This window comes from Mixophyes fleayi, chromosome 4, assembly GCF_038048845.1.
Source record: "Mixophyes fleayi isolate aMixFle1 chromosome 4, aMixFle1.hap1, whole genome shotgun sequence".
Lineage (NCBI taxonomy): Eukaryota > Metazoa > Chordata > Amphibia > Anura > Limnodynastidae > Mixophyes > Mixophyes fleayi.
In genome coordinates, this window is record NC_134405.1 from 287,453,089 (window position 1) to 287,466,586 (window position 13,498).

Consider the following 13,498-nt stretch of genomic DNA (forward strand, 5'->3'; position numbering starts at 1 on the left):
TTGTGGAGTCCAAGGTGGCATAAGGGGGACCTATACAATATTAGGAAGGTGGTTTTACTGTTGAGGCTGATCGAGATATTATATATATCGTATATTAAAGTTGACTCTAATAAATTGCATTCCACCATGTTAATTTTGTGAGAAAAATTATGTTTGAAAGATTTAAAAAGTATTAAAACTTTTGAGCTGAAATGTGGTATGCAAATGGAGAATCTCCTCTTTCAATAAAAAATTATGACAAATTTGGAACAGATTAAAATTTAAAGTTGAAAACTTACTTTTTCCAAATTCCTCAAAAGTCAGTTTTTCTGTTTTATTGGGAGCATGTAACTCAGCATACAGGACATTTTAATACTAGGCGTTTGTTTTGTTAGAAAGCTATTGTGACAGTTGAGTGCCTTTGGGAGGAGACATTTTTGAGAGATGTTTCTTACAATTTGGTAAAATATGACCCATTTTAAAGACAGGGGATTTCATAGCGTTGCGCATGTCAAATAGAGGTGTGTGCCGGGTGTACTCAGAGTGGCTTCACTTGAGAGTACAAATACTGCTGACTTTTCTCGCCATATCTATAATATGGGCATTTCCCACGGTCTGAATTCAAGCCCTTAAAAATCCCCATGTATGTATGTATATGTATATATATATATATATATATATATATATATATATATATATATATATATATATATATGACTGAACTGACTGGATGCAGTTTTTTATTTTGCCAAGCATCCCTAGATTTATTACAGATGAAGAACCTGGATCTAGGTAAGCATTAAAGAGGGTAAACAGGGGGAGCGCTGGGGTGTTTTTATTTCAAATAAAGTTATATTTAAAATTAAATTTAAAGAAGTGTGTCTGTGTGTGTGTTTTATTTCCATTTTTCCCAGTGAGTCCTGGGTGCCAGGGCATGCTGGCACTTGTGGTTCTTCAAGTATCAGCATGTCCTGGTAGCCATGGGTATGTTGGTGCTTATAGTACTACAAGCGCCAGTATGCCTAGACACTTGATGGCAGCCTGGGCATGCTGAGAACTGTAGTGCACCAAGGATAAAATGTTTTTGCTCATAAATTATTACCACCCCATGTGACGAAACGTTTCTCACAAAATGTGGAGTATAACAACATGTACTTTTTATAGCCCTGTTAGTGTTTCCCAGCTCAATAAAGTCCAAGAGCAGTGTCTCATTACATGTGGATAAGGGAACATTGTAGTGATGCCTATACAGAAGACTTTTTTCACTCTATGGTACCCATTGTAAAAATGTGTTTTGTTGTTATTGCGGTAATGCTTTTAGGCATTGTTCTTAAAGTGAAGCCAGCTGGGTTATGGGTAAGGATCAGGTTAAGGGCTGTAGCTGCATTCATTTCCCCCTCCTTTCTCTACAGGAAATCCTGATCAGCTGGAAGGTAGTTCTGCCTGAAAAAGCTTGTAAGGGGTTAATGTTAGGAATGTCACTTAATCATCTTGATCATATTAATTAACCTGAGTATGACCCCATTGTCTCAGGTTGTACTCAGCCAGACTCCTTGGTGTCATCCCAGCAGGGAACTAAGGGATGTAGTAGGTTTAGAAGAGGCAGCCCTGTAACAGCCCCTTTTTACAGACAGCCACTCTCAAAGGAACCCACTATCTAAAGGCTGCCCCTGACCCAGGCCCTGGAGTGTAGGAAAATTACAGGGTATAGAGGAAAGAGTGAGAGTCAAGGAGGCTGGTTGTTTACTTTTTGCTTCCTCTTGTGAAGAACTCCAGCGTTGAAGTCTAGGCTTCTGTTGGACTTAATATCCTGCTAGAACATCAAGATGACTATAACTCCTTCAGCTAGTAGGGTAAGGGACAGATAACGTGGTAAACCTGTCTGGAATTTATTTGCTGTTTGTATAGAGTATTCTTGTGCTTTTCAGCACGGGGCTGGTTAAACCTAGCAGGCAGGCCCGCATTTATTTTGCAGACCCGAAATTCCTAGGGAATCTAGCCCTGTGCTGACCAGCCTGGGATTGATTGAGCATTGTGACAGAGGAACCCCCCACGGATTTCCCTGCTACTGTGCCATATCAGCGGCAGCCTGGCAAAGTCTAGTGTTGGTTAATTATTTCATTTAATTATAGGCCTTATGGAGCCGCCCCCAGCAGTGCAGTGTATAATTTAAGTGATGACAGGGTGGCAGCACATTTAAAACAGATTTTAATACAAGTGAGCTGTATGTAAATGTCCACCATCTCCTGGTGGGTATATGAGGTGACATTTCTGAGAAAGGCTGGTGTGCGTTTTGGCTGGAAAAGAAAAGCTGGTGGACATAAGGGGTGTCATATCAGAGAAAAGTTTGTGGGCATACTTGCTGGCATGTGAGAAAAAAGCTGGTGGGCACATCGAAAATAAGCTTGTGTGTATATGGGGTGGCAAGTGAGAGAAAATTTGTTGGGCATAAAGGGTGGGATGTGAGAGAAAAGCTGGTGGGTATGTAGTGTGGCACCTGAGAGAATATCTGGTAGGAATTTCTGTTGGTATGTGAGGGAATAACTGGTGGATATATGTGGTGGCGTTTGAAAGAAAACCTATTGTGCAGAGGGTGACATGTGAAAGAATAGCTGGTGTGAAAGGAGTTCCGTGAGAAGAGCTGGTGTGCAGGGGTGGCGTGTAAGAAAAGATAATGTGCAGGGGAAGTCATGTGTGAGTAAAACTGATGCACAGGGGGTGACATATGAAGAAAAAGTGGTGTGCGAACAAGTGGTGCACAGGAATTGACGTGTGAGAAAACTGGTGCACAGTGGATGATGTGTGAAAAAAGATGGTGCATATGGGGTGGCATGTGTGAGAAAATCTGGTGTGTAGGGGTGACGTGTAAGAAAAGTTGGTACACAGATTAATATTTGTGAGAAAATCTAATACGCAGGGGTGACCTGTGAAAGTAAAGTGTGTGCTCAGAGCACTACATGCGTAAGAAAAGATAGTGCTCAGGGGTGATGTGCAAGAAATGCTTATGCGCAGGAGGTCGCATGTGAAAGAAAATTTGTTGCGCAGCTGGTCGGCAGGGGAGGAATGTGAACAAAAAGATGTGGTGATCTGCAGGCGACTGAAAATCTGGTGGGCAGGAGGTATGTGTGAGAAAAAGACATTAACTTGAAATGGAGGGTACTAACTTTAGAGAAAATCTGATGAAAAATAACATTACCAAATTGGTGGAATAGGCATTCAACAGAGGCTACAGAGCCTAATATAATGGAACAATTTAAACATGCTTGGTCAGTAGAGCTCAAGGGAGATAGTGCAAACTAGATGAGCTAAGTAGTTCTTATCTGCTGTCAAATTCTAGGCTTCTGAATTTGATAACTTAAATATTTATTTAATTTAATAGTATTGCATGTGTGTGTGTAGAACTGCTACATGATCATATTACAAGTAGCCAGTTTACTTACCTGTCTTCTCCTAGGACAACACCAAATCCAGCATGTTCCACTCTGGTCACATTTGCATCATACCAACCAATCATCCGACCAGCTGAATACACAGTCTGTAAATGTGTGCCCTATAAAATAAAAAATGTCAAACAACAATCTTACTACGTGGGTTTCCTCTGGGTGCTCCGGCTTCCTCCCACAGACAAAAAACATTATGGAAGGTTAAATGCTGCTGAAAAAATGGACCCTAGTGGGTGTGTGTGGGTATGTATGTATGTATGTATGTATGTATGTATGTATGTATGTATGTTTGTGGTAGAGTATTTACCTGTAAGAGCCACTGGAGCAGTGACTGATGTAAATGATTAAATATTCTCTGCACAGTGCTGCATTATATGGCGCTATATAAATAAGAAACTATAACATTAATAATAATACAAGGAAATCCAGCACCTGATATTGGGTAAGTCACATCATTAGTAGCTTTGCTGCAGCAGGATACTTCTACTAGGAGTATAGTGAAGGGCAGGTATGCTTGCGGTAGTAGATTCCATTAATAGGACAGAAAGAGTAATATGCCACCAAGCCTGCCAGTTTGCTGTCTCCCGGGTGCTTAGGTTCAAAATATAGTAGATTTAGGTGAAAGACAATGGGGATGACCCAGCAGTCACAGCACACATTGGTAACAGTTACAGTTAGAGGTAGATGGATTGTCGTAAAAATTATTTCAGGGTATTAGGCTGTAAACTTATGTCGGTCCCGGTGACGTCACATAGGAGTTAGACCTTTGTGCCACAGAATGTAGCTCCTAAACTCTCTATATTTAGGGTTCAGGTGTTCCTTTGTCTGACTCCCTCACTGTCATCAACAGCCTCTGGTTCTAGTGCAAAAGTCAGAGACCACTAGTATGGCACACAGAGCATTCTAATAATAAAAACAAAGCTGTATGCAGACTTCTGTATGCGAGGAAAACTGCTGAGGACATCATCATCAGGAGTCCCCAGGCTTGAGGGAGAGCCCCTGCTTCTTGTAAGTCCCTGGAGGACTCTCCCACTTGTATGACAGTGACATCTAAGCTCTGTTTATGCATGTGAACACTTTCTCAGTTCATTTTGGAAGGATAGAAAAGATAGGAAAGTCAAAATTATCTGTCTATATGTTAAACATTGTTTAAGACCTCACCAGTTGGAGGATATCTATGAAAATTATGATAATATATAGTTATGGAGAAAAATATACCAGCAGACTACACTAGTAAACTGTGCTGCACTGAAGGCTGCAGTGTCCTGCCATTATAGAATTACAAAAAGGAATAGACTAGGATACCCTAGAGTGAGGACATCCTTTCAATAATAACTGACCAATAATGGTACAGCAACATCACTGGTTTTCCTAGAGATGAAAGCTCCACACATAACAACCTGCTCCGGCCAACGCTAACAGTGAACGTCTCTGCAAATGTGCCATCTATTTCTGGTGCAGCACACAATCCCTGATGTTGCCATACCCCACAATGTGTTGCACTGTGTAAGCCTGGAGTGTTTGGGAGAGGCAAGGAAGTAAACGAACAGTGGTAGTGCAACGTTTACATATGTAAAGAAAACTGACTGAAAATAAATCAAACTGAGATTTTCTTGCAAATTGTCCCATCAAAATCTAGAATATTTTGAAATATAATGTTCAGAATATACCAATGACCTTTTATGTTACATGTATTTTACTAGCAATATACTATAATTATTAAAGAGTTAATTCTCACCTGTCCACTGTCTACTACATAAATAAGAATATCGCCTTTCTCCTCCTGTAGCCTCTGCTTTAAAGCAGCCAGGTCTGATGTGTCGTAGGTGAAGCCCCCGTCAGATTTCTGAATTGTTAAAGGTATCGAGCATCCAGGAGGAAAGACAATTTTTCTTCCCTCATCCACCTGAACAAGACCTACAAAGTAAACAAAAAAAGTTTATTGTTGAATTTAACAATTAGCTCATTTGTATATAAAATACCACCGCCCCCCAATACACACAAAATAACCATACACACTATTTATCTGCACACAGCAGGCAGTGTAAATTAATAGTTTCTGGCACAATTGGAGAGTCTATGAGCTTAACTAAGAATTCTGCCTTTACACTGTCTGCAATGTGCTGAGCTCAGAGCAGAAAAATATGGGCACGCTAAGAAGCTTTTAAGGTTTCAATTCAAAGCTGGAAAACAAAAGGGCAAAATAGTCCTCAATGTTCAGGACAAAAGCACTTCCTAGATAAGGCAGTAGATAGCATTAGCCTAAAATTCGGAATTTTATTCCAAAAGGAAGCCCAAATTCTTATAGACAGGTTTAGATTTAACCTTCTCCTTGTCCAAGAGTCTACTAAAATATTACTCAGGACCCTAAGCAGCAGGATAGGATGACATTTGTGCTTTAAGGAGGCCCTAGAACTTCAAAAGGTAGAAACAAACTGGATCATGGACTCGACCCAGGTCGATTCAGAGATGCAGAAAAAGATATTGGGAGGAGTGAGGACTGGCCTGGGAACAGGCATGACCTGGGAGGAGTTCTTCGCCTGCCGCCACCTCAGGGTGCTGTCTGAGACTGCAGGGCCACATAGGTGGAAAAGTGGGAGCCCAATGTGATTTAGTCTAGCATTTTGCAGGCATAACTGTGTGCCACCAAAGTGGCGGGCTTAGCTTACCTCGTCATATGTTGTCTCCTGAGAGGAACCATGGAAAAATGAGCGCAATTTAAAACACTACTGTGCTGCTCGCTATGAAGGGTAATCTAGTAAACTAGTGCTGAACATCAGAAACAAACCACCCGGATTGGGCCAGTAGAGCATAAATATTTTAAGAGAAGTGGTTGTTTTATTGGAGTGATCCAGGAATAACAGGAGCCAGTGTCTGTTAGCCATTACTCTGTCCCCTGAGCAGGAGTATTGATCACAATGAATATACCTTTACGCTGCCTTATTCAGTGGATTGTGAACCTGGGATCCGTTAACATGATATGAATGATCCTCAGCGTGCGGGTCCCTTCAAATTAGCAGTGCTCCGTCAATGAAAGCAGTTTAGTGAACAAAGCGAGTTCCGATGCCTGCTCTTCCCGACAGTTGTGACAGCCGCTGGAGAGAAATTGACTCAGTTCCAGATGGATTTCTGCTGCTCACAGATGGTTATTAGACAAAGCCACACACCGCAAGACAAAAAGTAGAAACATACCATGGCCACCTGACTAAATGGATTCCTCTAGTAAGGTAAAGCAGTCGATAGAACTTGGTAATAATGTAATGAATTTGTTCCTGGTAAACACTACTGACGACTTTCGCCTGGCTCAACCAGCCTTTTTCAAACATGGAGATTTCTTAATTAATCCAGTTTAAATAGCTGTGAAGGAGTCTACACCTTCAGATTAATTTGATGCTTAATAAAAGCAGGTGTGACTCTTAGATCTGAACACAACATGAAAATTATTGATACAAAATGAGCTAGTTTTATGAGTATACATGAATAGAAATAATAATGTACACAGAGTAAATAACCTAATATAACTAAAACAATTAATATATGCAACAAATTAAAAACAAGCAATTAGCTCACAGTTGTTTCAATTCTTTTTTACTAGAATGTGTGACGATTTACACTGAGAAGCATACAATGACCACAAAGAGTGTTATTTCTTAATATGAGAGGAATCAATAATATCATTATTATGAATTCACATTTATTATGTGAGATAATGGTGTATTTTTTATATAGTTATATGATTGTGTGTTTTCACTTATTTAGTGGTTAGTATTTATTCTACCATTTTGACTTCATTTTATTGTAATAGATGTGGTTTTCAGTATAATCTATCTACCTCTGGTCCTCTAGCTTTGTTTATGAGTTATACTATATAACTATTTGTATTTGTTATAGTTTTATTTTTGGATGCACTCTTATTCATTCTCGGTGGCTGAACAAGCAGTCTTGCTATTATATATATTTTTCTTCAACATAATTTATGTGTTTGGCCCATTACTCTGAGTAGATCTGTTTCAACTCAGTGGTTGATAACAGCTATGCACCTAACAATATTTTATTCTCTCAGGCTGAGTATGGGTTAAATACATATAATGTGGTAACAATAATCCCCCTCCTGTTTTATGAATATTTTCCATAATATTTTTTCATATTCTTTATTTCAATTTCTGTTTCTTTAGTGAGATATATATTTATTTTAATATACAATAATTTAACATTTCATTTATTTTGTATTTCCAGAAAAAAAGTGAACTAATTACTTGTTTTCAATTTGTTGCATACATTGTTTTAGTTAGATTAGGTTATTTACTCTTTATTAATATTTTGGGTATTTTACTTTGTATTAAGCATCTAATTAATTAGGTGTGGACTCCTTCACCACTATGTAAATTGGACTAATTAAAGAAAGCCATCTTTGAAAAAAGACAGAGCACTGCTAATTTGAAGGTACTCACGGTGATGATCATCATTTCATGTAAACAGAACCCAGGTTCACCCTACACTGAATAAGGCATAAAGGAAGTTTCATTGTGAACAGTACTCCTGGACAAGTATACCTTTGAACGATTTTCACTTTTGTGAGACTCATTTATATCTACTGCAGTTTTTAGATATTTTGAAGTTAGTTTTTTTTTTGTTTTTTTTGTTTTATTAAATGTATTTTACATGAGCTGGTTTTTGTCATTATATGCTTTGCCAATTGTCTGTCATCACTGGGAACTAGAGGTAATACTATCACACTATTATTTACATATATATATATATATATATATTCATTGAGAGACTAGCGCTTTTTTCTTTTATACCTTATTTCTTTTGTTTATTGGACTTGACATTGTCCTTATTTTACAGCTGCTTGGTGTAGCTCAGCACTGGACTTTATTTTTCTTTGTTTTTACCGGATGTAGTAACTTCTGCCGATCTCTGCTGCTGATTTATCAGCTCAATTCTCATGTGCCGAATTTAATTAGTCCAAGATCTTCTCGGCAGGAGTCTCCAGGGTCACTTCATGCACTACACCTACCTAACAGCCCCAAGGAAGTGCCAGCAAGGCCTCCCAGGCACTACAGTAAATAAATTAGGGCCCAGAGCACTGTACCCTTTGTTTGACACTGTGAAGAAGCAGGGGAGCTGTAAGGTTCTATGTGTCCTGTCACATAGTGGTCAAACATAACCCACTGTGTGTCCCTCATACTGAAGGAGAAAATAGACAATTGATTAAACCAGAAAGTTTCCCTTATGTCACATCATAGCCTGCAGGTGCCACTTCACCAGGGTCAGGATAATAGCTAAAAAGGTATAAAAGTAGCTCAAACAAACTGTGACAATACTTTATAAATTCCCGTCTGTATGAAGAGAATCTACTTAATCCTATATTTATGGAGAAAGATGAGCGATAGCAAAACCTGGGTACCCACTGGTAACAATAAACATCATGTTTTACAGTGTAAGACTGTTCCAATAAAAATAAGGACCTTTCTCTTCATAATCCTTCACCACCTGGATCATTAAGTCCTGGTAGTAAGATTCTCCTCTGTCGATGATGCGGATATCCAGACAGTCATAAATTTTCTGAAATTCTACAAATGTAAAAGAGAAAAGAAAACAAATTGAGCAACCAAGTCTAATATTAATTAAAGAAAGCATGTTTTTTACCTGCTCTGTTTACAAACAGAATACAAAGGTTTGAAAATAATATTTTTATACTCACGATAAATCCGTTTCTCTGATTCCATCTGGGGGACACTGCTACCATGGGGTTGTGTGAGGGGAGTGGAGTTTGGCACTTAACTAGTTAATTTGTTAATGTATAATGCTGACAAACCTCTCCCCTCTGCAACCCCCTGTAGCCTTTTAAGTTTAAGTATTAAGCCCCAAGGAAGGGGAGTCAACCAACCGGAGACCAAACAGCAGAAGAACAGAAGGGCGAGAACGCAGTGTCCCCCAGATGGAATCAGAGAAACGGATTTATTGTGAGAATAAAAATCCTCTTTTCTCTTTCATCCTATCTGGGGGACACTGCTACCATTTGGACATTCTAAAGCAGCCCCCTAAGGGAGAGACCGCTGTGACAGCACGACACGTAGAGCACTATGGCCAAAATTGGCGTCTGCAGACGCAAATACATTGAATTGATACAATTTTGTAAAGGTATGGACTGAGGACCAAGTGGCTGCTCTGCATAACTGGTCCGCTGAGGCCCCATTTCGCGCAGCCCAAGACACACCCAACGAACAGGTAGAATGGGCAACAATACGATTCCGCACAGGTCGGTAATATTCCCAGTGTCTAGAGATAACCCCACTGTCAATTTACCAAATTATTTTCCTTTTTTTAAAAAAAAATACCTTCTCCCCAAATCCATTAGCACTGCTATATATGTGTTTATTAAATCACACCCTCCTCCTTTACATCATAGACAATTAGCACATATTACTTACAACCTACTGTCCAAAATAGAACGAAATTTTGTTTACTCTCCGTGATGCACTTTTTCTGCTCCCCAACTTGTCAATATACTACTTCAGCCGGCCGAGACAATGGCACAAGTAAGTGTCAGTAAAAACTGAAACATTTCCATCTAATTTATAGCAAGCACGTCACTGATAAAACCTGTGTCTTGCTTGCTAGTCACAAACAATACTGACAGCATCCATAGACTCACGGTATAAGCTTACCACTTCGAGAGACATCGCAGATTAAGCTCCATGCTTTGAGGATATCCGACTGTTTGCTTTGCAGTTGCACCACACACTGATACGCCCTTTTTTTAAATTCCTCATCATCATCAAATCTCTTTTTGGATTCCTAGCAACATAAATGTCACAATCAAATCCCAGCAAAACTGTTATATGTGAGAGTTACTTCTTTGCAATAACTGTTCCTTATGCTTGCAAACATTCAAATCCCTTTAAATCAGAATTTGTAAAACCAACTATACTTAAAGAAAGAAAAATATCAAACTAGAGGTATAAATAACAGTTGACAGCATAAAAGCCCTATAGAACCTAAAGAAACGTCACAGATACCCTGATGATTCTGATCACACGGTTGCAGGCATAAATACATTATACCACAGAAATTTTGCATATCTTCATTACATGAGCTTAAAGTACTAATTGATAAGTTGGTACCAACGAGTCATGCAGGAATTTTATCAAAACCAGGAAAAACAAGAATTCTGCTTAAAAACCATGCAGATTTTAATATGAAATACTTAAAACTGTCCAAGGTTGACTAGTGATACAAATACACATCACAAAACACCCAATATATTACAGACATGCCTTTTCAGAGGACTGATATAACAGGGTAATACTGGATGTGTGGGTCTGACCATGTGTCATTAAATCAATTAAAAATGGCTACGCAATACAGGTTTTTCAACTAATTATCGTGCAGATCACAGACAAAAGTCCGTTTGGTAAGATATCGCATTAGTGTGTACGCTCCCACAATCATGTTTACCGTACCAAAACACATCGTATCGTTTGATTTAGTTTTTTAGACTTCCTAAAAATCATGATCAACGATTGAACGATGTCAGGCAAATGTGGATATGTGTATGTACTTATGACCAGCCAGGTAGGCAGATCTCTATAGTGTGCAGAGTCATGATCTTTTCAGCAGGTGGTTATGATAGATGAAGAGTCCAGATCTGAAGGTAAATCATATAGGTGTGTACACATGAATCTGCATGATCACCAGGACTTTCAGTTGTTGGTAAAATCATTACAGAAATCGCACCTGCAGTCATTTTCTGTGGTGTGTACCCAGCTTTACCTGGCTAATATAAATAGAGTGAATGTCCATAAACTTGTTAACGTTCAGAAAACAAATTCACAAACTTTCATACACGCAAATTATCAATGAAACACGGCAGACAGCTAACAAAAATGTAATTTGTTTTTAAAAATATATCAAAATTAAAGAAGAAAATTTGTAAAAAAAAGATATAAATTTATCTATCAAAAACACCCACATCCAATATCTCCCAGCAACTTGTATGGCTTCTTTGACTGGCTGAACTGTGTCATGCAATGAAAGGAGCCTTAGCAGGTGCAACTTGTGAAAGTAAGCACAGCCATGAGCTATAGACGCCCTCCACAACACAGGCAGGGTTTTCCTCTGTGTGAGGCAATGCCCACAGTTAAGTATTGAATTGCAGTAATGGTATTAAACATGCAACTGGGTTTATTAAGTAGCTAAGAATTTGATTTTTATTTGAACCATTATATGGCCCCCCAAAATTGGTAAGAGTTGCCTGCTTAATAAAATCCTAAAATGAGGAGGTTGTCATTAATAGGAAGCAAGATGGAATCCAAACAGAAGCTGTCTAGCTGCTTAACACCTCCTCTTACATGAGTACTCTATATCGTCAATGTGTGCCGGACCATCCAAGTGGATACATTTGCATATACAACTCATCTTGGGGCATGGTTGTGCAGTGTTCTCCCCAGAAAATTTTGACAGCCGGTTAACATCAAGAAGTAGCCAGGTGGGGACAGTGTAATACTTTGCAATAATAATGACAAATATTGGAGGTTATTGCCCACACCTGTCAGGACTGGTGAGACTGGTGGTCAGTGGTGTAACACACACTGCTGGCTGCAGTGCTCACATAGTGCTTGTTCTAATAGGAGAAACAATGGTTTATTCTATTATAATAGGACTGTTGGGCTCCAAGAGCCGGGTAGCAGGTAAAAACAGGCGGGTGGAGCACCTGGAAAATAGGTGCTGGGGAGAACACTGGTTGTGTATAAAAAGCTGTATTGGATGCCACTGCATGTGTGGATGTAATTTTAGGTAAGAGGTAAGGAAGGAATTCAGAGGTACTCAGAATCATCCTCACAGCTCTGGTGTCATGGGATTGATTCAAACAAAGGACTTATCTGTGTGTACTTGGTGTTTGCGTGGGTTCCCCTCCGGATGCTCCGGTTTCCTCCCACAGACCAAAAACATACTGGTAATTTAACTGGCTGTTGAAAAAATGGACGTGTGTATGTGTGGGTGTGGTAGGGAATTTAGAATGCAAGCTCCAATGGGGCAGGGACTGATGTGAATGATTACTTGTTTTCTATAAAGCACTGTGTAACATGACTGGCACTATATAAATAATGTTGTATGGATTTAATAATCCTGTTCTATGCCGCCTCACTTGCTGTTAATAGTGGTGTATTTAGAGACACAAAGGAATGGGGCGTACACCATAAAAGTCTGGAGCATTCTATTCTATTTGGAACCATGAATTAAAGTAGAGAGCTCATTAAAAACTGAGCTCAAACGATCACTATGACAAATGCTGCTTCAGCATTGATAGAAATGCTGGACAGTTTTAAAACTGTTTTTAAAAGTGCTTATGCTAAGTTCAGCTTTTAATGAACACACTACAGTGTAAAGCACCAAGAACAGATGCTAAACAGCCAGAGAGTACATATCCTTACAAAACTCACCTTGTAAAATGACTGGAGGTCACCAATTGGTGGTGAGACAGACAGATAATTGGGGAACTTGTCTTGGAGGTGAGCAATCAACATTCCAAACTGAGTACCCCAATCCCCTAAGTGATTTATCCTGTACAAGAAACAAATGAAAAAACAAGTCATAAGTGACAATATAAAGTAATATCCATCTTTGACTATAACTGTTACCTGTTCAAACACTGCACTATACATTTGCATCCTGCCTAGAACAATCATATATCAACTGGCAAAAGTAATCTAAACGTTACTTATTGTCATGCTAAAAATTGACTGTAGATGTAATGCTCTGTAACGCTCTTGTTCCCTGTTCCAGCGCTGTCTCTCGCTGCCACGATCACCACTTTCGGGTAGCGGGTAACTCTGCACTGACACTTGCTCTGTGTCAGTGCAACTTGGTTGCTAGCATCTGACTCCTGTATCCTCTGGGTGCCCTCTCTCTGTGAGTTGTGTATTTGCTGAATCCTCTGTGTACCGTTCCTGGATTATCTGACTATGCTTGATGGATCATCTGTGTACTGAAATTGGCTTGGCTGACTACGCTTTATTGAATCATCCGTGTATCAAACTTGGCTCGTCTGACTACGCTTTGCTGGATCA

At 39.3% G+C, this 13,498-nt stretch overlaps 1 protein-coding gene across 1 annotated transcript in view; it reads right to left on the reverse strand.

Annotated features, from left to right (window-relative positions):
• Window positions 1-13,498, reverse strand: part of RARS1 (arginyl-tRNA synthetase 1) — a 33,464-nt gene that overhangs the window by 5,703 nt on the left and 14,263 nt on the right. The window contains exons 7-11 of the mRNA XM_075209821.1: window positions 12,872-12,992; window positions 10,097-10,226; window positions 8,894-8,998; window positions 5,161-5,339; window positions 3,420-3,529 (exon numbers count right to left, since the gene is read on the reverse strand). Coding sequence (XP_075065922.1) covers window positions 3,420-3,529; window positions 5,161-5,339; window positions 8,894-8,998; window positions 10,097-10,226; window positions 12,872-12,992 — 645 coding nt within the window. The remainder of the gene's footprint in view (window positions 1-3,419; window positions 3,530-5,160; window positions 5,340-8,893; window positions 8,999-10,096; window positions 10,227-12,871; window positions 12,993-13,498) is intronic.